The sequence below is a fragment of the Mesocricetus auratus genome, unplaced genomic scaffold (genome assembly GCF_017639785.1).
Source record: "Mesocricetus auratus isolate SY011 unplaced genomic scaffold, BCM_Maur_2.0 Super-Scaffold_100676, whole genome shotgun sequence".
In the NCBI taxonomy this organism is placed as follows: domain Eukaryota; kingdom Metazoa; phylum Chordata; class Mammalia; order Rodentia; family Cricetidae; genus Mesocricetus; species Mesocricetus auratus.
Window position 1 is genome coordinate 138,257,573 of NW_024429266.1, and position 26,253 is coordinate 138,283,825.

General features: G+C 37.4%; 1 protein-coding gene across 4 annotated transcripts in view; it reads right to left on the reverse strand.

Moving 5' to 3' along the window:
* The window catches only part of Ctnna2 (catenin alpha 2), a 1,132,589-nt gene that overhangs the window by 38,929 nt on the left and 1,067,407 nt on the right, over positions 1-26,253 (reverse strand). For all 4 annotated transcript variants that reach the window (XM_005078277.4, XM_005078278.4, XM_040738184.1 and 1 more), the window contains exons 14-16: positions 19,427-19,540; positions 11,752-11,933; positions 2,772-2,877 (exon numbers count right to left, since the gene is read on the reverse strand). In XM_005078277.4, the coding sequence (XP_005078334.1) occupies positions 2,772-2,877; positions 11,752-11,933; positions 19,427-19,540 (402 nt within the window). The remainder of the gene's footprint in view (positions 1-2,771; positions 2,878-11,751; positions 11,934-19,426; positions 19,541-26,253) is intronic.

Genomic DNA, 26,253 nt, shown 5'->3' on the forward strand with positions numbered 1-26,253 from the left:
TTTTACTTAACATAAGAGTATGGAGCTATGGTGTAGTTCAATGGCAGTGCATTTAGCTACCATGAGAAAAGTTCAGTACCCAGCACCTGTCACAAAACAACACAGTGTAATAGTATAGGAGAAAGACTGATCTGAGTTTCCTATAAGCTACAGGAAGGGAATTATTTCAACACCATGAGCAGTTTCTATGGCATAACCACTTATTTAGTAGATGAAAACATTTCTTTAATACATAACACTTACTATTGTGATTTTTCCCTAAATGCACTTATCAAGAAAGCATCCCACTGAGACTGTTTTTAGTTTTCTACAAGTACTTAATACTGTAATATTTATCCTACTCCTGAGGCCCATATACTGGAAGGAATTAACTTTAAAATGATATCTCCCAAGAGGGCTGACAAAGCTTTCAATACAAATACCTTACAGCAAATTAAACCTGGAGTTCTATCTCAACGGAACAGTAATTAAAAATGCAGTGGTCCGTAAAGCATTCATATTGCATTCATATCTCAAATCTTCATAAAAATATTTTCAGGCAAAGTGAAAGCAACCAATACAGTCTTTGGTAATATTCTGTTCATTATTCAAACTTAACCAATGAAAGCATAACTGGTTTATGCTTTATTACCTATTTAAAGAACATGACAGACCAATAGAAATTCAAAATACCCTCTGTACCTGAATAGCAACCCAGGACTTGAAAAAGAACACCCTGCTTAGATAAAACAGTAACAAAATTTCCAGATTATTTTACACATAATGACTGTAAACATACCAGAAAGATATGTGATTAGTCTCCATCTGTTTACTGTTATTAATAGCACTCAAATACCCTATGTCCTAATCTAGAAATAAGCTTAGAATTCTTTCTCTGTCTCATTCTGTCTATATGTTTGTGTCTCTTTCTCGTGTGTGTGTGGGGGGCGCATATGTATTTAAGAGCACGTGTGTACATGTTCATATTAAGTTCATTATCTATCAGAACTGTTTTGAGGAAATGCCTCATATTACACTGTCAAAAATTAAATCCTAAACTGTAAAAATAAAAACAGGAATAAAATCTGGGACTACAGAACTTACCCAACTGAATGTACTGAGAAATACTTTTTAATATTGAAACTGAGTATGTAATGGAAAAAACATTCAAATGACACTAAATTTTTATTCCCCCCAAAAAAGTCCTTCATTAAAAGACTTGCACAGAGTCACTCAAAACAATTCTTATGGCTCCACACATTCCAATGCCCACCAACATTTTCAGACTAAGCTCATGGCTTTCCCTCCAGTTGTTGACCATCTTTGTTACATGTATCCAGATGTGTCCCCTGTCTTCTTTTTTTCTTGTGTGAGCTCTCTTGAGTATTTATGAAACTTTCTAAACAGAAGTTCAACTTATTATTCTGAAGCCTGAAATTTGATGTAACTCTAACATCAGTCACAGGAATGGTTTGGTTGTGAACTGCTACAAATGATGGCGATATTTATTAGGGTAACAAAGAAAATAATATGAAGTTATGATAATTATTATATTTCCAAATGAGTTAGTTTTTCAGAAACATCCCATTATATTACCCATCATGTATAAATACAATTAAAATGGGAATTTTTAAGGCTTATTTTATATTCCATTTTAATTGTTGAATTTTCTTGTACGAATGATTAGTCTTTACAAGGTCAGTGTATTTATTTGGTATTGTGATGTAAGGCTGGGACGTTGAACAGAAAGTAATGTTAAAAACTAAGGGAATATCTATAGCTGGGAACTGCAACTCAAAACTCAGGAGACTATGAATATCCACAGTGATGAAACCAGCGTTCTGTCTTTCAAGACCTTCAAAAGTTGGCACCTTCTGAAGCACAATCATGTTCATTATGGAGTTTCCATGTAATGAAACTACATGGCACTTTATTTCAGAAGCTTATTTTGTATTTTAAAGTATATTCACGTTGAAGTAGTTCATACTGTAGACTCTTTGTAACTGCAGCTTGAAGAGATAATCAGTTATCTAGAAATGTCTACTGCCTAATGTACCATTGCAAGAAATGTTCCAGCAGCAAGACACAGAGATGGATTTTAAAGTTCTAGTTCAAGCCAGCCTGAATGAAAATTGGTGAAATATAATCAAATATTCTATGTGAGACAGACAAAGCTTCAACTGGACAGCCTGTGAATACACAGGTGAGGCTTTGAGGATTTCATTTTCTGTTATTTATCTGAGTAAAAATATGGTTGAAATCTATATTATTCTTGGTTACATGAATTTGTCTGTCTTATAGCAAGATCAGTGCTAAGAATTGGAGTCATGCTTTCTTACTACCACATGGTTAGCTTTTTGTCAACTTGACAAAAGCTCAAGTCGTTTGAGAGAAGAGAGCTTCTATTGAGGAAATATCCCCATCAAATTGGCCTGTAGGCAAACCTGTCTGGCATTTTCTTGATTACTGGTTAATGTGGGAGGGCCCACTGGGCAATGCCATCTCAGGAATGTGGTCCAGGGATATCTGCCTTATCTTGTTTTGCCTCCCTCACTGTGTTAAAAGATTGGTTTTCTGAATGGAAAAGTTGGTTTAATCTGCCACTCCTTAAGCCTTTGGTGCATCTACTCAGTTAAATGTACTTTTGACAGGAGTTCAGCCTCAGCAGAGGACAGTGTGTAAAATATTAGAAACTATTTCCAAATGCATTTTGCAAGATTATTTAATGGGGTGCATAAAACTGGTACCAGAATGCTGGTGCTAATTAATCCCCCCTCTTCTTTTTGTATTACCTGATCAGCTACAGCACGGGCCAATTTGTCCATTCGAGAGCCTGCTTCTGCAATCTTCTTGGCAGCATTAATGACATCAGATGTATTTTTCAAAGGGCCTTTGCCTCTGAAAAATTATGCAACAAAATTAGAATTCAACTGGCTACACACAAACCTAAAGCATTGTTGGTACAAGATGATAGTTCTGTATTTAATGTTGTCTGGTCCCACTATTGAAAATTTCAATGTTAGGGGAATAGATGGGAAGCAAGGGACTGGAGATGACCAGGAGGAGCAGAGGGAGGGGAAACTGTTGTTAGTATGTAAAATAAATGAAAAAGTTATTTAAATAAAATTTTTAAATAGGAAGTTTCAATGTTGCCTTAACTCACCCAAATCTCCACATTGATAACGTACCATGTTTCCTTGTGTGTATTGGGGGGTCCTCCTAATTTCATATACACAGTCACATTTATCCTTCTACTACTTTTCAACATTAGTCAGTTAAGATCATCATCACAAGAGGAAGGGACTTCAGTACCTATTGGTTTTTCTGTGCCAGTTGCTGTCATACACAACACCTTATTGTGCATATATGAAGCACATGGTCACATTGCAATCACAGCCTCGTAGCAGGGAATTATAGTTATATACTAGGCCTCAGGATACTTTCTGCATTTGCGAGAATGCTGTATTCAGGGAATGGGCCCTCATGTAATTAAGGTGGCTCTTTCCATATCAATTAACAGAATCAAGATAACCCCTCACAGACATCTCCAGAGACCAATCTTAATCAAGACAACCCTATACAAATATGCCTGGGGGGCCTGTTTCCTATGTGATTCCAAAGACTGTCAAGTTACCAGTTAACAGCAACTGTCACACTCATCCACACAGGTTGCAAGTAATGAATTCTAAAATAGAGAGTCTAAACCAGCTAAGTGCAGATGCATAGCCATCCATACTGTGCCCAGCACTTTCATATTATTTAACTCAAACCCAGATGGTACCTTGAGAAGCACTTCTTTCTGAAACATAATGTGGGAATGTTTGACTAGAATTTCAGAAACTGCAATGTTCATAATATCATGTATTCTATGTTTCTGGTACTGGTATGTGAACAATTACACTAAACACTAGGATTGTAAATACCCTTATGCTTGCAGCACCCCAACATTTTCACATATGGTTTTCAATTAGGTAGGCAATTAAACATTATATTACTCAATCAACTTGCCCATTTAATTTTAAGTGTTGATTTAAAAGGAGGGAAAATGTTGCTGCAACGTGGACCTTTAAATAAACAGAGCATATGAATTTCTACTTTCTTGGGAGGTAAGTAAAGAATAGATTGAACATGTTTATCCTTCGTTATTTGCAAATTAAATTTCCTTAGTTTTTATAAGATTAGATTTTCTGTTTCTGTCTATCTATATAAAATTCAGTGCACTTATGAGACACAAGAATTGCTTTCCTCTGTTATAAATGAGATGATACCCAGGGGAAAGCTACTCGGAAGTGATTTATTTAGACAACATATGGTTCTAAGAAGAGAACAATAACCACAATTGTTATGTAATATTACAAAATGCAAGACTTAAAATGGTTTCCATCAGGTAAATGTTAATGAAGTATGTGTTGTTTAGCTTTACCCCAGTTCTCATTTTGGAATTTGTTTTTCTGTATTAATATCTGGAAATAAAAGAGAAGTTCATATTACTTTTGAGGCACACACACAGGAAGTTCCAAACTTGGGTATTTCAGTTAAGTGTAGTCATACTGAGTACTCCAGAGAATACATTCACTGATTTTTCACTAGCCACTAAGATTTTTCAAGGGCAAACTGAATGAGACTCCACATGTGAAATTTTATATAATGTGGATGAGGTAAAGATTGTGTGACAGTCTGGCTCTTGTTTCTGACAGTGTTTTTATTATCTCTGAGTAGCTTCCTTCCTTTTTGTTGTATTTTTTCCATTATTATTTTAAGGAAAGCTTAAATAAAGAAACTGCCATTACTTAAATATGTTAGCATGTTATGTATTTCTTTCAGACTGTAGAAAATCTTTTGTGAGGTTTTACTCTGGGATGATACCTGATAGCCTTTGCCTTTATCTAAACAAAGTCGCTAACAGGTTAGGATTTGGTTTATTTTCCATTGCCAAGGAAATGCACATTTGTTTACTTCAAGAATTTCGAAGTGGAGCATGCCTTAACTCCAGTTCCAAGGGATCTTAAACACTCTTCTGGCATCTGTGGGCACTCACATGTGTGTGGTGCATGTAAACTCACCCAGGTATACACATCACAAACACAAAAAGATACATACAATCATATTTAATATGTATATAATTCCAAAGGATTTCACAAAAAGTCTCCTAAACATTAAATAATTTTTTAAAAAACTGATAAAAATGTTATGTTAGTAAAGAGTATCTCTAGAGACATTGTACTTGCTTGAGGCTCAAATGCTCATCTTGTGGCCAAAGTGAAAACACAGTATGATTATTTATTACACAAGTGACTATAGCTCACACACTCAATGTGTGAACAGCACAATGATAAACAAATATGTAAGATTCCAGCGTCTACACTAAAGGTTCAGTTTGAACTCTTGTAGTTAGACTATTGATGGTGGGTCAGGAAGGGTCATAAAAAAGGACAAATAAATATTTTATGGTAACACACTCATTTTTAAGTGGAGCATTTACACTCAGGATGGAAGACTAAGGGTCACTCCTAAACGATACCTGTTCTCAGACAGAAGCAGGCTGGAAACCTAAGAGAATTGAGTCACAAGAAAACACAGTTATGTTTATTGGCACTAAGTAAAAACAACCATGAAATGGAATTGATAAAGCAAATTAGGATGGTCATAGTTCAGATGTTACTGTCTGCCCAGTATGAATAAGGCTCTGTGTTCAATCCTCTGAACTCAAGTAATTTTTTTTAAAACTCCACTAAATAGGCACCAAAAATAATAAAGGAGTAAAGTAATTAAGAAGGCATCAGACTTATATGTTCAATGCTGTATTAATCAGGGCCAGAAGAAACTCAGGTGCCACAAGGAAAATCATCCCACAAACATTAATCTACATATGAACAGCAATCCGTATCAAAATTCCAGTGGTATATTTTGCCAAAAGAAAATGAAATATCCTAAATTCACCAGGAATCTCAAGTAGCCAAAACAATTTGGCAGAAGGAAAAAAGCTTAAATCCTCATAGTTTCTGTTTAAAAAAACTTACCACAAATGTACAGTAGACAAAAGAGCATAGTACTGACTCAAAGGCAGAAATAGAGACAAATGGAACAGGATTATGTTCAGAAATAAGACTTCAAATGTATGAACAAGTGGTTTCCCACAGGGTTGCAAGACCACTTAATGAAGCAATGAGTATTTTCAATAAATGGTTCTAGAGAAACTGTGCAACAATCAGCAAAACATTCAACCTAAAACTGATCAGTATTAAACATAAAGCTAAAGTATAAAACCATAAGGAAAACAATGTGTGTAAGCACTCACAGCATTTGGTCTGGCAGGCATTTCTTGGGTATCATTTAAAAAAGCACAATTAACTGAAGAAAAAATAAACTTGACCTTAAGTTTAAAAGTTTATCATCAAAGTTTATTTTCAATGGATATTGAATTGAAACTCTCAAAATATCTGTGAATCTTATTATTTAATATGGAGTAGATATTCATAATACATAAAAGAATAGAAGAAACAGAAATATTCAATTAAAAGAGGGTAAGATATTATCATAGATACGTCTTAAAAGACCATAATGGCAAATATGCACAGAAAAAGACAACATACAATGTCACTGGTCAGTAGAGAAATGAAACTTAAAACTACAAAGCTAATCCTCCTTGTACCCATTGGGAGAACTTCTACTGAAAAAAAAAACACATAAAATGCCTCTGTTTGGTATAACAGAGGTAGAACCCTTACTGATTACTGGTACAAGTGTAAAATGATGCAGGAACCTCAGAAACTAGTTTGATGATTCCCTCAAAATTTTAAAATATTGTATATCTCCCAATTTCTCTGTAAGCAAGGACTCAAAATAATGTATCTTCTCTGTGTCCCCAGCAGCCTATATTCAAAATACCCAAGGGAAGAAGGACTAAAAATCCATTAATATATGAGTAGAGAAAACATAAGCTCTACCACCATTTTAACAGGATATTTTTCAACCTTAACAAGGAAAGACATTTTTGTGCTGTGACAACACAGATGAACTCTGAAACCCTTGCTTTCTACAAAAGAAGCCAGTTGCAAAAAGATAGTTAGGAACTATGCCTCTTATTTGACTCATAGATCGGTCAATGCTACAGAGACAGAATGTTTATTTTTCAGGTGGTTTGTGGGATTGTGGTGAGCAGGTGATTGGCAGTTAGCAGGCAACTGGATACATGTTTATGGAAGATGAAAATGTATAGTAAGTGATGGATATACACCAGTGTACTTAATGTGGCAAAACTGTCTACTTAAACAATTACTATCATAGTAAACTTTATGATGCATATAACAATCAAAAACAATTTAAACAACCATGTTTAGCTAATGGATACTGTAGTAGACAATAAAAGTTATAGCCATCTGCATAGTACTGAATCAAAAACAAATAACCAGAAAAGCAAAACTGAAGAAAAAAGAAAGAAAACTGGTCTAGGAAATTGCTAAGATTTCAAAGTTATTATTACCATCACTGGAAGACATGTGACAGAGACATATGTTACCTTAATGTTCATAGCACCCTATCTCAAAATGAGAACACACACCCTGGTTTCTGTACCTTAGAGTCAAGTCTATAGCGGGGGAGTTTGAAAGGGTGTTTTAGGAAACCTTGTATCTCTGAATGTGGGAGTCATTCTATTGTCTCACCTAGAACATGTCGTCAGTGTTCTTAGAAATAGAATCTATTGCTTCTCTGCTAGATAAAATCTTGTAACATCTTTCACTTAAGTACAGTGATTTGTACATAAAGACCAATATTTGGAGTCTTTCCCAAGAAGTGGTCACTCAAAAAAGAGAGTAAAACTGGGAAAACTATTACTTTAGTGCTGTGAGCTCCCATTTGCCAACTAATTTGCATTTATTTTTATAAAAAACTGCTTGTGAGTCTTAAGCAGTGTATCAGTACATTGTGAGCGAAGTGTTCAGTACTCAGAATTCTAACTCAGAATTCATCCACGTTTAAAGGGCTTCTTTTTCTGTAGCCTTCTCAACACATCTTGTTTGCTAATATTATATGTACCTCTCTAGTAAGAAAGGGCAATGAGGGTATTTGCAAATGTGTAGAATCATATAAGCCTCTTTGGGACTAGTTTCCAAAGACAAAAATGCTCTAGGAAATTTTCCCAGGACCAGCTACATGGCTTAGTGGATAAAGGAGTCTGAATTCCAAGCCACATGACCTGAATTCTAACCCTGGAACACAAATTGGAAGGAGAGAACTGATAACCTAAACATATCTTTCCATGTCCACCAATGCAGGATGCATGCACACACATGCTTGCCACATCAGGTGCAGCATGAGTTTCCATAAAGAAATGACTTTCTGAATCTAGAAAATCCTGACAAGTTGGGAAGGACCCAAGAATCGTGAGTTCAACTATTGTAGGTGAACTGTTCAGGTGAAGAAATTGAAGTACAAACCAGAAACAGATGGCCAAAGGTGACAAAAAGGCAGAAACTGAAGGGCAGATTCAAAGAGGTTTGGTCCAGTGGAAAGAAGAAAAGTTTTGAGGCAAGCAAATTGAATAGTTGTCTCTATGTGCAAGTTTCAGCAGGAAAAGAGGAGAGGAAGGATTGACATTGAAATGCTAGCTGGGCTCACTGAGCCTAAGGAGTGAGCTCCTGAACTAAAGCAGAACAAAGTTTGGAAGTGTTATGTGAATTTTCAGTTCATTGTTCAGTTTTTTACAATTGCTTATGTCCTGCTGGTTTGCACCCCATCCCCAGTTTCTTCTCTTTATGCTGATGTTTACCGAGTACTTTGACTCTCGTTATTCAGTTAAGGCTGAACGAAGAATGTCTGCATGAATCTTGGTTGGGTGACACAAGACTGGTACATGGCAGTTTCTCAATATGACAGGAGAAGCATGCATTTGCTGTTTGAGGGATGGTGCTTCAGCCTTTGCCCATAAGATTAAAGAAAAGAGCCAATGAAAAGAAAGTAATGTAAGACCCAATGGGCCCCTTCTCCTCCATGAAGAAGATAGTGTATGGATAACAAGGCAGTACTTCTTCCTTTTAATAACAGAGTGGACTCAATGAGTTAGTCAGTGGCATGAATGACACCACAGAAAAATAAATGAATGGTGACTGTGGACCTGCATACCTTTTAAACACTTGAATAGAGGAGTCAAGCTTCAGTTTCTTATCAACTATATACAAATTTTAAATAATAGAAAATGGTAATTATATATGTTTAGCTCTATAAAACTACAATCACTCTTTAAAAAGTGGAAAATGCAATTTCAGTAATGATAATAAACAAGGCTGAATGTGGTAAACTCAGATGAGAGGCCACAGAGAAAGACCAGTCAAGTGCTGCCTTGCTCAGAATGAGAACACACAGATGACAATGACAGCAAGTCTAGGCCTCCTGGGCTGCACTGTCAGGCCATACCTTTCCATTGTTCTGTTTTTAGTAGTCACACACAGAAACATGTGTGCATGTGAGTGTGTGTGTGTGTGTGTGTGTGTGTGTGTGTGTGTGTGTGTGTGTGTTTAGGAAACAGAGAGCTCATCAGGCATTAGGACAAATAACCAGCAGCAGGCTGGACACTTCATTATTCAGATCAGTACCAAAAATTATTATGTGAACTCTGTAGAAATAGAACCAGCTTTCTTTTCACTTTTAAAATGATGCTTTGACTAATAAAACATCTGTGTTATTCAACATCATTGAACAAGATCCCTCAAAGGTATTTATCTTCCTTGACCACAGTATATATAATGCAAATTACAAAATGTTCTCCTGATCTAAACTAGCAACGTGACTGGATTCATTATTCACTTCAAACTAATGAGATTATTTGTTCCACTGATGTTATTAATGGGTTGCATAATATCCATCAGATAAAACACTAATAAAATGTTGAAAGCAAGCAAATGAAGTCATCGTGGGCCCCGGGAAGCAATGACTGAGGCCGCCACCACCGTCTGATTTGTAGACAATCCAGACTTAAATAATGACTCGGACTTTCCCCCCGATATTATTTTGTATGTGAGAAATACATTTGTGAAGCTGAAGGAGACTAACTAAATGTACAAACTTGAACTTTGAATGAATATGATGACATTTAAAGCTCTCGAAGGTCACAATCCTAACACTGAAATCATTTTGCTAGAATCAAAAACAATTTTCAAAGATTTGGAAAAGGAGCCAAGTAATGTCGTTAGTACATATTTGCCAGAGGTAAAGGGTAAAGGGGGACGACACAGCCATGTTCTGTGTTTTATTAAAACCTATAATCAATTCTTACCTTTCCTTATTAGAAGCAGTCAACAATTACTAAAAATGTTCTCACTCATTACATGATATACTGGCATTGGTATATGCCTTGCATGATCTTATCTTAGGTATTTTTACATATGTTAATAAGTTACACTAAAATTAGTTGTCTATTAATTCTTCTTTTGAAAATATGTATGTGCACTTGTATATATATATATGCATAAAATGTGACATAATACTAGCTTATAATGTAGCATTACTCTTGGATCACGTTCTACCCTTATGTAGTATCAAGTAAAATAACCTAAGGTTACAGAATTTTGATGGAAAAACAAAAAAATTGGAAATTAAATCTGTATCTATGCAGATGACTCAGTAGGTAAAACAATTTTTATAAAATGTTAAATACAGGGATTCAGATCACCAAGAAGCCACCCATGTAATACCAAATGCAAAACAAGTGCATCTGTAATCCCAGCCTAACATGCCGATGGCAAAAGGGAGGCAGAAACAGGTGAACAGCTCCAATCCCATTGGCTGTCAAGTAGGGAGCAAACACCGGTAAAAAAGAAAGAGAGAGAGAGAGAGAGAATGGAGAGGGAGAGAGAGAGAGAGAGAGAGAGAGAGAGAGAGAGAGAGAGAGAGAGAGAGAGAGAGAGAGAGAGAGAGAGAGAGAGGTCAGAATGTGGGATGCTTTAAATGTGTTTGGCATGATATCTCCTTGTATCTCGCTTTGGGAGTAAATTCTCTCCTGAGAAGATTGTGAATGGTTTTCTATCCTTTTGCAAAGAAAGCTAATGATTTTCTCCATACCACTTTATCTTCTCCTTCAGAACTGAGGGGCCTTTCCCCTGTGGTTTTTTATGCATCTGATTGCTCTTTATGTAGCCCAGAAGGGCAGAGAGGGTTGCCACTACCCTCCTAAGAAAACACAAGGCAATGACAGAAGCACGCATGACTTGTAGTGAAGCAAAGGCTCCTGTCAGAATGCTGGCTACTTCTTAACCTATAAGATAAGAAAGGCTGCTCAGAGGAAAGTGAAACAAGATTCACACCATTTTTAATTTCCCTGTAAGTATTTTGTCTTCTTCAGCTGTTGGACATAACTTCTGCTATACTACCATGAAATATGTGTGTGCTATTAGAACACACACATGAAACAAATATGTGTACATGCAAACATGTACATATCTTTCCAACAGATAATTAACAAAACAGTATTTGCAGAACAGTACTTTAACATATTTAAGCCCAGTACAGAACACAAATGAGTTACCCAATATTTGGGCTTTGTTATTATGATTGTTTTATGATAGATGACTAAACAATAATAATTTTTAAAGAATGAATCTGATCTTCTCTTCCATGAGCAGAAGAACACTTTGACTTTTAAGTGTAAATACTAAGAGCTCCACCTTTCTTTGGTATAGCACTTTAACATTTCATCAGGCTTTCCTGTGAATAACCAGTGTCACACGTGGGTTTAGCAAGAACAGGGAGGGACATCTCCATATGTCTAGGTCTCACCTTGTGAAGTCTGTCATCTCCATCATGATCATACACATCTGCTTGGCCAGCACAATGATGTCATTGCCGCTGTCATCCCACTTGGCCACTTCAGCATCCAGCTTGCTTTTTTCTTGGTGGAAAATCTCTACCTGCTCGGCTATTTTTGCTTTCTCCTCCTGTGGTAGTTGTGCCATGATGGCCTGTGTGGGTTACAGGGGGAGAAGCATGACTAATGGTGATGAAGGAATTAAGAACAACATGTTAACTCTGCTTCCTGTGGATGGCAGAGAAAGACTGATAAGGCTTATAGGATGCCCATCATTCTAGAAAATAAATGTCTTCTCCATTGCAGCCAGGCCAAGAGGACAGGCTGGTCAGGTCCTCCAGTTCCCTGCCCCCCTCCATTATATAAATGATACAGAGATACCCAAAAGTGTAGGCACACTGACTGTAGCAGAACTCCCCTGTCTCTTTGATGGCATATGTTTGTTCAAAAGAATCTATTCTTAACAATTTTTATATTTTGTCTCAGGAAACTTTTACCAGATGAAAGAATGCACCTCTTTCAACACTGAAAGCTATTCAGAGAAGGGAAAAAGAAAAAAATCCTTCTGTTGCTGGGAAGGAAAAGAATTTTAAACAATATTTGAGCATCCAAGTAGAGTGGGATGGAAAGGCTTTTTTGAGTAGAAATGAAGACAACAATGGAAAACTGACATACAAACAAGAAAATTATTCCCTTTTTAGAAAATTGTGGGGATAGTGTCTTCCATGTTAGCCTTCTTTCCTCATCTTCCTGGATGCCCATGGTTCTTTGGAAAGCCTTTGGATACACATAGGTACTGAAATATCTCATATCCAAGATGCTTACACAGAAAACATTTAGATTTGGAAGAATGTCCCTAGTCTAAATCTCCCAGATACTGAGAGAATTTATCAAAGTGTTGAGCTTAACATCAATATTCTGTGTGTTTTAAGTGTCAGAGAATTTGGGTGCTCAGATTTTCGGAGATTGGGGCTGCTGGAGCTGAATGAGACTAGAAAGCAAAGGTTGATTTTCAGAAGTTGCTGGGTAAGGGAATGTTGAAGAAAGTGAAGAAGTCTTCTTGCTGTTTCACAGCCTCTTCATTTGCAAATTTGCTGATTCTTTTAAATATACTTGTAAACCCCAAATCAATACTTGAAGCACTTCTTCAGTCACTTGCAAATGTTGCAAGAGGTACAAAACTCTGAGTCACCAATGTGTGCATTCCCAAATGATGGTGAACAAAGCCATCCTCTGCCTTCAATCAGCTCTCCAACTGGAAGCAAGCATCCATTTTTCCTTCTACTTAGTGCTACATTTTTTCAAATCTTTGTGCTATTTGAACTGGTGATACCCCCGTGCAAAATAGTTCCTAGGCATGATGTCAAGTATCCCTAAGCACAAGGCGGCTATTATTTGTATCTTAGAAAATATATCATGAGCTAGATAGGCTATGTGGAGTATGCATTAATGTTGTTTGCCTTGTGTTCAATGTCACTGATAAACAATATAAGTTATTTGTACAGAAACACCCTTGAAATATGGTAATGTGTTGATCAGATGAAGAAAACACATTTTAATTTGCATCTCTCAACAACCTATCCCTGTATTTCTCTTACAAGCAAAAATTAGGTAATTGCTTGTTTAAATATTCATGAGTGACTTATAGAACATAACTACTATAAGAATCAAACTTGTTTAAACACTATTTTTGTACCATGATTCAATTGATATGTTTGTCCTCATTGTGCGACATTCTCCCATGACCACTTGCAAAATGATTCACAGACATGGTCTTTGGATAACTCTTCATGAATTCTCCAAAGAGAGACCAAAGCTGTGTGATTGGGGGGATCCAATGTTTGTAACATGAGCAACTGAAGTTATTCTAGATGCCTGCTTGTTTAGTCCACAAAAAGAAGTGAAAGGAGGTTGGTTCAATCTGTCTAGTTGATACAGCCTAAAGTCCTCTGCCTGAGTAGAGTCACAGTTGAAGAACTGACTGAATTATACTGACCTGTAAGTGTTCTGTCTGGGATTGTCTGGATAATTGATTTAGAAAGTCCAAAACAAGTGTGGATGATGCTATTCCTAGGTAAGTGGTTCAGACTGTATATGAGAACTATCTGAGCACAAGTCTGTTAATGGACCAACTAGCTAGTAGCTTCTTCCATGGCTCCCACTTACTTGGCTATGGAGTAAGTTAATGTCACACAAAGCAAGTGAAGAATAGCCAACAGGACTGCCTCCAAGTTCCTGCCCTAACTTCCTTCAGTGATGCGCGGACTGGGATCAGAAGTTGTAAGCCAAATAAACCTTTCCCTCCACTAAGGCGCTTTTGGTCAGTGTTTTATCACAGCATCATGAAGAAAATCAGAAGTCAACAGCTATTCTGACATCATTTCAGTCATTAGGTTGCTTTCTACTTACCCTTATTTTAGTAACAACAAAGAACTTGATAGTCCCAGGGCCTGTGTGACTATAGATAAATATAATACACATATAATTCCTTGCAAAATTACATATGTCTGAGATTTATGTGTACCAAACAATTTAATTATGTAACTATTCTAATAAATTACCTGCATTCAATAGTGATAGTACCTAGACCCATGTAGATTAATTAAATCCCTAACACAATTCATAATTTGGAGAATGAGAACTCAAACAGAGGTGATAGGCCAGCAACAATCTTCACAAGTGTGTACAAGAACATCACCATACAGCTATATATAATTTGTATGAAGACCTCAGTTCAGAGGTACAAAGGCAGTTGAAAGCCCAGTTCTGCCTACCAAGCCATGTACCCTTATGCTGGGCCAAAGAAATGTTAGCTTGAATTCATGAGAACCTGGATGATGTACCTTCTTACAGAATCGCACCAAGTAAACTTTCATGCATAGATACATGAAATTTTAGAGAGTATAGGTTTATATTGTGTAAACTAAAACTCACTTTAATGCATGTACCCATGAACCATATGTAGTATGGGTCTCTATATTCACATAAAGTAGAAGCAAGACTGATAGAAATGTGCTGGTAAAATATCTAACATTCTATGTTTGGAAACATTTTAAAGTATTTCTATAAACTTAAGATTCATAGTGTAGAAAGAGCCTTGACAAACTTTTATTGTGGTACCATGTTTAAAAAAAAGACCCTGAATTTCCCATTTGGCTTCAACTGAAAGAAATTAAATATGTACTTTTTTATCTGAAGTACCCCTATCTCCTTGATTCACCCAGGTTTTTCACAAAAAAAAAAAAGAGAGATACTCAGGTTTCATTTAGGCAACACAAATCCTCAGAACCATTATTAAATTTGTTCACTAGCTACCTATCTATAAAAAAACAAAAACCAGTAGGATGATTAGCAGACTGTAGACTGTACATTCAGGTCCCAAGTGAGAAACAACATACTAAATTTCATGCACAAAACAATAAATGTGGGCATTGGAGGATAGGCACTTTCCTGTCAACTATAGCATTTGAATCTCCTTTGTTTAAATTAGCATTTAAATATAAATGACCTTGACTTTCTTTCTAATTTTTTTTCTGTTTTCTTTTTAAGGCAGATCTTACTATATATGCCTGACTAATGTGGAAGTCAGTATGTGGGCTTGAAGTCTCAAAGAACATTGCCTCTGTCTCCCCAGTGCTGGAATTGAAAATATGTGCACCATACCTGGAACTCTGTTAATTTGTGTAAGCAATTTAAATCATTTTGCTTTTAATTATTTGTATGTGTTTGTCTGGGTGCAGCATTATACAACTATGTAGAAGTTTCTCCAGAGGCCAGGGAAGGTATTGGATACCTCTGACTCTAGAGTTCCAGGAACTAGTAGGCATCCAACAGGAGTATAGGGAACTGAACTTAAATCCTCTGGAAGATGAACAAATAGTCTTAATAGAGTAGTCATTTCTCCAGCCCTCCAGCCCCTTGTTCTCTAATTTACATTGCTGTCCCATCTCTGATTCCCAGAACTGCTTCCCAGAAGTAGAGCATTGACTTCCAGCTCAGGCAGAAGCTCAGTGTCCTCTGACAGATTGCCTGAACATCTTTCTGCTCAAAGGATCAATGTCACTCAAGAGAAGTCACCAGAAATAACAAGCATTTTCCGAGGACACATTCCAGAGGAAAGACTGGCCTCTTCAAAGCAGATTTGCAAGTGAAGGTGTTATTTTGAATGGAGGGGTGCTGGATCTGCATAATGCATTTAATGGGGTGTGACTGGAGTGCAAGTGTCATTACATTTGCCTTGGCTGCTGTGTAGATGTCGATGAGCTCAAGGCTTTTCTTGAATATTCTTAAAATGCTCTTGGCTTTTAAAAATTCATTATTGACCTTTTCTGAAACTGGAATTTAAAAAAAGGTTATCTATAAACAGTAGATCACAACTGCAAAATTTGCAAGTTAATCAAATTAAAATTCAACACATGAGTTTTAATTAGGTCTTATCAATGTAACTCAGCAGTTTGAAATGTTAACACATTAAAGCCATTCTAGATAGAAAATAAAATAGAAGGCTGGCTACATTAAAATCAAATCCAATGTGAAATATATAGCATATAATTGTTCACTCCTTCAAACTAAGGCAACATGAGAAAAATTATTTTCATGGCCAGGAGGAAGGGAGACAATCAGCTTTCCTGTTGCTATGATGTGATCACCAGAAGTTCCTGCTAGTTTCTGTAGCCTCAATCCATAGTAGACAGTTCCCCAGACTGTACATCTGGCTGGTTTGGGTTCCAAACTGAGAACATCAGAGCCCAGAATCCAGAAGGACTTTTGTCACAGGTTCCCTGCCCTTGCTCTGGACAGACAATCACTTAATTTGTGTGATTAATAAATTCTTCCTATTGAGTTCAAAGTACACATATTGATACAGAATAGCAGCCATTCAAAGGGATCAAAACTCTTCATCAATCTAAATCTCCAGGTACATGTCCCAATGTCTACCTTTAAAATACAATGGTTCCTGAACTGGCAAGAATCACTTTCTGAGGCAAAGAACAGAATTCAGTACCAGGGCTTCAAGTAGAAGAAAATTTATAAAAGGAGTTAAAATCTCAAGAGGATATTTCTACACACTTGCTTTTAAAGTTGAATATTCAATGTAAATAGTTAAGCAGCTGGGTATGATGACCTCCAGTCTTACTGTTTGAATTGGAAAGCTGAGATATTCCTTCCACTAATGCAAGCAAACCCTCCCATAATACTTCCTTGGATAATCCTGGTTTTCAACATTGAATCATCTCATTGAGAAGCTACCAAAAACACTGCCACTTTTATCACTGTAGAACAATATATAGAGTGATGTAGAACAAATTCTGGAAAATACTTAGTAATGCAGCTCTTCTAATGTCACTATGGCATAGAAATCTGTTTGTCACTGTGATGGTAACCTGTAATTACCAACTAATATATCTATCATTACTTGGGAAGAGGTTTCTTAATAAGGGGCTGTCTAGTTATTAGATCAAGTTGGCCTGTATGCATGTCTCATTGTATCCATTGAGATGGCAAGGCCTAGCCTCAAAGTGGTCAACACCTGGTTTGGGGACCTGGAATGTAGAGGAGTATAGAAAACTGGGTGGTCAACAAACATGCATAAATTTATTTTCTCTCGGATCTTGACTGTGGATGTGACTAATTACTTCAGTGTCCTGCCTTAACTATTACACAAAGATTAGAGTATAACTTAGAATAGTGACTTAAAAGAAACCTTTCTCCCTCTAAGTTGTTTTTTATCAAGTATTTTCTCACAGCAACAGAAGGGAAACTGGGAGAGGAAATGATACCAGGAGTGGAATTCAAACACCTCCTCTGACACACACAGTGAGTATACATGCCATATAACCATACCTAGGCACAGCCCTGTGAACACTGAACAAAAGCAGCAGAAAATGCCGTATAAGAGGAAAATCATCTATCTGACATTTGAGAGCAATATTGGAAGAAGGTGCTAAAAGTTAATTTTTCAGTTTAACCTCCTTTTACTTGTCATTTTCAGAAAGGAATATTTTTATGATTAAAAATAAAAAATACTGCCATTATCAGTAAAGACTGCTTGGAAGATGCAACACCTATATCAAACACAAAGTTGACTTCTAATACAGTTCTAAAGAAAGTCAAGCACTGGTTGTCCAAAGTTCAACCATCTATTGCCTTAGCCATTTGATATGCCCTGTTATTCCCATCTTAGCTGCCATAATTCTATGTCCCTGGTTGAGGCTGACATAGGAAGTAAAGCTGCTGGCTGCAATTAATTCGCAACATGGGATGGACCTTTAAGACAAATTAGCAAATGGTAGATAAGATAACATCATTCTTACTCTCTTGGACCCTGATCATATTTCACTTGAAAATAGATACCAGAATGAAAAAAAATGATGATTAAGAAGAAGCATCTAAATTTTGTTTCTATCCATCATCACTGACTTGATGTCTAATGTAAAAAAAATAAAGTGTGAAATAGAAATATATCCAGAGTCTAATGTTGTTGAGTGTGAACTATTTGAGGAATCTTCACAAGATGGCAATCTCAAAGCAAGATAAGGCTTATATAATGTATCTTGTTCTTTGAGAACACAAATCAGTGGAACTAGAGCTAGAGTCAGTCAATAAAATTAACTTGGAATTGATTAGTGTTTGGATGAATTACTCAAAGTTGTCCTTTGTCATTGACATAAAAAATGCTGGTTTTACTTAATTTTAAAGATGAATTGGCTTTATTAATTAGTTTGGTGGTGTGCCAACAGACAAAAGATTCTTGCTAAATGACTTCCCAATTTTGAATGTTTTAAGCAAGATTGAAGAATCTGTGGTGAATTTTCAGTGGAGGTTCTATGCCTTTTCATACACACTGATGTCACTATCCTGTGGCCAGAAGGGACCTTCTCTTTCAAATGAGGATAATGATCACAGCTAGACTTTATTGAGCATTTACTATAAGGCAAATGTTTTACTATGTTCCACAAAGATCAAGTAATCCTCAAAAGAATGCTGTCAAGGAAATCTGTGGTTCACATCTGACAAATGATACATAGCTCTCAAAGTGCTACTAGCATTAGCTTTTATAGATCAAAACCAAAGTTGTGTAAAAATCAGAGCCACTGTGTTTCTGTTCCACTGGTCAGTAATGCCTTGTGCATAATAGGCAAGCATTCTACCAGTGAGCAACACCCTCAGCACCTGGATATTGGCATATGGTGCTACTATTTGGCCAGGGACACCCTTGATCTCACAATTCTCTTTTCTTTCTCCAAAAATTTAATTTTTGTGCCACTATACCATATACCAGTGTGCCAATGGTGTCTGTGTTTCTTCTATTCTGCATGTGTATGTTCTTATTCATTTGACTTTAGAACAAAGATACTAAGGTCTATAGTTCATTAAGGAAACCAGGTTTTAGGTAGAGTCATTTTGAATACCACATTTCCTTTTTATTTTATCCCTCCTTATTTTAGTCTCTTAACTTGTTTTCTACTTTGATTCCACAATTCCTATTGTTGGCCCAGTTGTAGGATGTTCATTGTACTACTTGTGCCCAAACTTCTGAACCAAACATATCTGGGCTCCCAACACCAATAATTACAAAATTTCCTCCAGCCATTTGTGTGAGTTTCTCTCCTGGACAGTTACCCAAAATAGTGAATGGCCACGCACCCGTGCACTTTGCCCAGCAATGAGCTGGTCATCCTCGGTCTGAACGCTTGTCCGACTACGCACATCATAATCTTCTTGCTCAAAGTCAGAATCATCTTCAAGCTCTTCTGGAGTCTAAATAATAACAGAAGAAAGAGAAAATTAGTTCACCTTTACCCACATATTTCATTTCAAAGTCTAAAAAGCCGCAAAGGAAAAGAGTATACAGAATCTTACATGTAATGTGACTACCTGTGTTTGTATCATCTTCAAAACTATGGGAACCCCTCAGCTGAAGAATGGATAAAGAAGATGTCGTATATTTACACAATTGAGTATTATTCAACTGTTAAAAACAAAGAGATCATGAAATTCAAAGGTAAAGGAATGGAACTAGAAAAAAATTATCATCCTGGGTGAGATAACCCAGAACCAGAAAGATAAACATTGTATGTGGTATGTATTCACATACAAGTAGAAATTAACTATAAAGTAAAGGATAGCCATACTATAATTTACAGACCAAGAAAGGCTAGGTAAAAAGGAGTACCTGAGGAGGACATTCACATCTCCTTGGGAAGGGGAAATAAAAGAGATCTTGTGGACAGATGGACTGGAGGTGGATGGGGAGGGACCAGGTGAGGGGAGAGAGTACTGAAAGAGCTGACTGGTAAAGGGGAACATTTTGGGACCATGGAGAAATCTGGTGTAAAGAAAAACCCCAGCAATATGTCAGGAGGACCCCAGATAAGACTCATAGCAACAATGGATATGTAGCCTGAACTTATCATCTCTTGTGACCAGGCAAGACTTCCAGTATAGGGATTGGTACATCAACCTAGCCACATAAACTTTGACCTAAGGTCTGTCCTGCCTATGAGATACGTTGGGATAAGGGAGGCACAGAGATTGTGGGCATGGCCAACTAATGACCTGTCTACCCTGTTACCCAAGCCTTGTTACCCATGCCATGACAATGCCTGGAGTACTGGGCCCAGAGCCTAGATGGCCCAGAGGCCTAGGATAAAACCAAATATGGCTGAAGTAAAAATGTCAACAAAATATTGCCCAACAATATTCTGCTATACTCATATATTGGTGCCTAACCCAATAGTTATCAGAGAGACTTCATCTACAGCCTGGTGGAAAAAGATGCAGAGACCCACAGGCAAACATTGGGAAGAGTAAGGGGAATTCTGCAGAAGAGAGGTAGGAAGGATTTAAGACCTAGAGGAATTGAGGACATCACAAGAAAACCCACAGAATCAACTAACCTCCACTCAGGAAAATACAGAGACTTAACTGACAACCATGGAGCCTGCATGAGACTGACCTAGGACCCTGCATATATGTGACAGTTGTGTAACTTTGTCTTCTTGCGACTCCTAGCAGTGGGAGCAGGGGCTCTCTATGACTCTTTTACTGTTTTTATTTTTTTTGGAACCCTATTACTCATACTGAGTTGCCTTGTCCAGCTTTAATCCAAGGTGGGAAGTTTAGTCTTGTTGCAAGTCTACATCATGTTTTGTAAATATCCATGGGAGTCCAGCCCTTTTCTTAATAGATAAAGAGGAGAATTGGATGCAGATGGAGGGGGCAGAAGGGAGGTGGGGAACTCGGAGGAGAGGAGCAAGGGAAATTATCATCAGAATGTAAGAAAAAAAGAAGAGTGTATCATTTAACTTCAGACTTTTTCTAATCAGTTTTTGTCTGAGGACATGACTGTTGGCAAGAATGGATTATTGAAGTCACTATCATTTTGTTGGTATCAATTCATGATTTTTAGATCTGATAAGATTTATTTTTGAGAAACTATGTGACAAAATGCCTGATTCATAAATGTTCAAAACGTAATACCTTCTCTGTGGATTTTTCCTTTAATGGGTGTCACTTCTGATTGCTTTTGGTTTGAAATTTTTCTTCACTTTAGTAGAATAACTGCATTTTCTTGTTTCTGTGATAATTTACAATGTATAATTTTCCATCCTTTAACCTTAGGTGTTGTCTGTTAGTGGTGGTGAGATGTGTTTATTAGGAACAGCAAATACAATTTTTGTTTATTTTGTTTATTTCCTCTGACAAACAGCAAATCTCAGTTTGACTTCTAACATGAGATGACATCTAATTCAAGCAAGAGAATACTTGTATAAAATCCATGTCTATTTTAAGACAGAAATTAACTATCCTCAACACAATTTGTAGCATGTATTGTCTCTAATATCATTTTTCTCTACACTAGTTCTTCTTTTCTCAATAAGGAAAATGAGTAATGATTTCTATGCCAGTGACTAGACTCCATGAAATACTGTGTTTGCTTATTAAGACATGAGATAGAAAGAGACATTTCGATCATCAGGTAAACAGGCCAGCTTCCCGGCCTGAGTTCCAGAGCCTGCAGATCGCCTGGGAACTGCACAGAGCTCCCAATCCCGTCGGGAGCATCAGGTAAACAGGCCAGCTTCCCGGCCTGTGTTCCAGAGCCTGCAGATCGCCTGGGAACTGCACAGAGCTCCCAATCCCGTCGGGAGCATCAGGTAAACAGGCCAGCTTCCCGGCCTGTGTTCCAGAGCCTGCAGATCGCCTGGGAACTGCACAGAGCTCCCAATCCCAGCGGGAGCCAAGCACCCCAGACTCCAGATCTTCTCTCCCACCAAAGAGACCAGGAAACTACAGGAACCAGGGAGACCAGGGGAGTAGCTGTTCCGGATCAGGTACAACAGGACCCAGCATAGGGTCCAGGGGACCAGGTAGGAGGCTAAGCGCCCCAGATTCCTGTTCTTCTTCTCTACCCACGGACCAGCATTTGGACAAGGCATAGAAGAACCACCAGATTACTGGACTTACTAGCACCCACCAAAAGGGAACTCTGGTCCCCAGACCAGGAAGGGGCTCTTTCTGCACCCACTAAAGGAAGAGATGGGAAAGAGACAATACAAAAACACAGTCAGCAACAGAAAAACAAATATGACACCGCCAGATTCTAGAGACTCCACACCAGCAAGACCCCAATATTCCAACGCGAAGGAAGCAGAAGAGAACGATCTTAAAAGCACTTTCATGAAAATGATAGAGGCCCTAAAAGAGGATATTGGAAAATCCCTCAAAGAAATGGAAGAAAAACAAACCAAAAAATGCAAGAAATGGAAGAAAAAACAAACCAAAAAATGCAAGAATTGGAAGAAAAAACAAACCAAAAACGGCACGAAATGGAAGAAGAAATGAAGCAAAAAATGCAAGAAATGGAAGAAAAAGCAAAGCAAAAAATGCAAGAATTAGAAGAAGAAACATACCAAATAAGGCAGGAAATGGAAGAAGAAACAAAGCAAAAAATGCAAGAAATGGTAGAAAAAACAAAGCAAAAAATGAAAAAAATGGAGGAAGAAACAAACCAAAAAAGGCAGGAAATGGAAGAAGAAACAAAGCACAAAATCCAAGAAATGGAACAAAAAGCAAACCAAAAAATGCAAGAAATGGAAGAAAGAACAAACCAAAAAATTCATAAAAGGCAACAAACGGACGAACAGATAAACAGAAAATTGCAAGAAGCAATGCAAACGCTGCAAGGGTTGAAAACTGAAATAGAGACACTAAAAAAAACACAATCTGAAGAAAGGCAGAAAATAGAAAAGCTGGACAAACAGTCAGGCACTACCAATACAAGCATTACCAACAGAATAGAAGAGATGGAAGAGAGAATCTCAAGTGTTGAAGATACATTAGGAGAAATGGATTTATCAACCAAAGAAAACCTTAAATCCAACAAATCCTTAACACAAAACATCCAGGAATTATGGGACACCATGAAAAGACCAAACCTAAGAATAATAGGTATAGAAGAAGGAGAAGAAATCCACCTCAAAGGGGCAGAAGGCATATTCAACAAAATCATAGAAGAAAACTTTCCCAACCTTAAGAAAGACATGCCAATGAAGGTACAAGAAGCCTACAGAACACCAAATAGAGTGGACCACAAAAAAAATCCCCTCGCCACATAATAATCAAGACCCCAAACATACAGAATAAAGAAAGAATATTAAGAGCAGCTAAGGAAAAAGGTCAAGTAACATATAAAGGCAGACCTATCAGAATTACACCTGATTTCTCCATGGAAACTCTGAAAGCCAGAAGGTCCTGGATAGATATTCTACCTACACTAAGAGACCATGGATGCCAGCCCAGACTACTATACCCGGCAAAGCTCTCAATCACTATAGACGGAGAAAACAAGATATTCCATGACAAAACTAGATTCAACCAATATGTGTCCACTAACCCAGCCCTACAGAAAATTTTGGAAGGAAAACTCCAACCCAAGGAAGCTAACTACAACCAGAAAAACATAAGCATTAGAGAATCCCTCTCTACCAACAGCCAAAAGAACAAAGGGGCGAAATTCCACCCATAATTCCACCAACAACAACCATCACAAAGCGAAGAAGGATGAGTAGTCAATGGTCATTAATATCCCTCAATATTAACGGCCTTAACTCACCCATAAAAAGACACAGACTAGCAGAATGGATTCGAAGACAGAACCCTTCCTTCTGCTGCATACAAGAAACACACCTCACCCTCAAAGACAGACATTACTTGAGAGTTAAAGGTTGGGAAAAAATTTTTCAATCAAATGGACCCAAGAAACAAGCAGGGGTAGCAATCCTAATATCTAACAAACTAGACTTTAAAATAAAATCAATCAAAAGAGATGAAGGAGGTCATTACATACTCATCACAGGTGAAACCCACCAAGACGAAGTGTCTATCCTGAACATCTATGCCCCCAATACAAAGGCATCTACATTCGTTAAAGAAACATTATTAGAACTTAAATCTCATCTAAAGCCCCACACAGTTATAGTGGGAGATTTCAACACACCACTCTCACCACTAGACAAGAATACCAGACAGGAACTCAACAAAGAAGCAAAGGGTCTAATAGAAGTAATGACCCAACTGGGATTAACAGATATCTATAGAACATTTCATCCACATAAAAAAGAATATACCTTCTTCTCACCACCACATGGAACCTTCTCAAAAATCGACCACATACTTGGCAACATATCAAACCTCAGCAGCTACAAAAAAATTGGAATAACTCCATGCATCTTATCAGACCACCATGCCTTAAAATTAGAATTCAACAACAACACAAATTGCAGAAAACCTACAAACTCATGGAAATTGAATAATGCTCAACTGCACCATCCCTGGGTCAAAGAGGAAATAAAAAAAGAAATTAAAGACTTCCTCGAATTCAATGAGAATGAAGACACAACATACCCAAACCTATGGGACACTTTGAAAGCAGTGCTACGGGGAAGTTCATAGCACTAAGTGCTCACATGAAGAAACAGGAAAACAGTTATACCAGAGAATTAACATCACAGCTAAAAGCTCTAGAACACAAAGAAGCAAACTCCCCCAGGAGGAGTAGACGCCAGGAAATAATCAAATTGAGGGCTGAAATCAACAAAGTAGAAACCAGGAAAACAATACAAAGAATCAATGCAACGAAGAGTTGGTTCTTTGAGAAAATCAACAAGATAGACAAACCTTTGTCCAAACTTACCAAACAGCAGAGAGTGAACACGCAAATTAACAAAATCAGAAATGAAAAGGGGGACATAACAACAGACTCTGAGGAAATCCAGAGAATCATTAGGTCATACTTTGAAAACCTGTACTCCACAAAATTCGAAAATTTAAAGGAAATGGATGACTTCCTGGACAGCTATCATTTGCCAAAACTAAATCAAGAACAGATAAGCAATTTAAATAGACCTATAACCCCTATGGAAATAGAAGCTGTCATCAAAAGTCTCCCAACCAAAAAAAGTCCAGGTCCAGATGGCCTCAGTGCGGAATTCTACCACAAATTCAAAGAACAGCTTATACCAATTCTTCTCAAAGTGTTCCACACAATAGAAGCAGAAGGGTCTTTGCCAAACTCTTTCTATGAGGCTTCAATAACCTTGATCCCCAAGCCACACAAAGATACAACCAAGAAAGAGAACTTCAGACCAATATCCCTCATGAACATTGATGCAAAAATACTCAATAAAATACTGGCAAATCGGATCCAAGAACACATCAAAACAATCATTCACCACGATCAAGTAGGTTTCATCCCAGGGATGCAGGGATGGTTCAACATACGAAAATCCATCAACGTAATCCACCATATAAACAAGCTGAAAAACAAAAATCACATGATCATCTCACTAGATGCTGAAAAAGCCTTTGACAAAATCCAACACCCCTTCATGATAAAGGTCTTGGAGAGATCTGGGATAACAGGGACATACTTAAACATAATAAAAGCCATATACAGTAAACCAACAGCCAACATCAAACTAAATGGACAGAAACTCAACGCAATTCCTCTAAAATCAGGAACAAAACAAGGCTGTCCACTCTCTCCATACCTTTTCAACATGGTACTTGAAGTTCTAGCTATAGCCATACGACAACAAAGGGGGATCAAGGGGATACAAATTGGGAAGGAAGAAGTCAAACTTTCACTGTTTGCAGACGATATGATAGTTTACATCAATGACCCAAAGAACTCTACCAGGGAACTCTTACAGCTGATTAACACCTTCAGCAAAGTGGCAGGTTACAAGATCAACTCAAGAAAGTCAGTAGCCCTACTATATACAGATGATAAAAGGGCTGAAAGAGAAATCAGAGAAACATCACCCTTTACAATTGCCACAAACAATATAAAATACCTTGGGGTAACGCTAACCAAACAAGTGAAAGACCTGTATCGTAAGAACTTTGAATCTTTAAAGAAAGAAATTAAAGAAGCCCTCAGAAAATGGAAAGATCTCCCATGCTCTTGG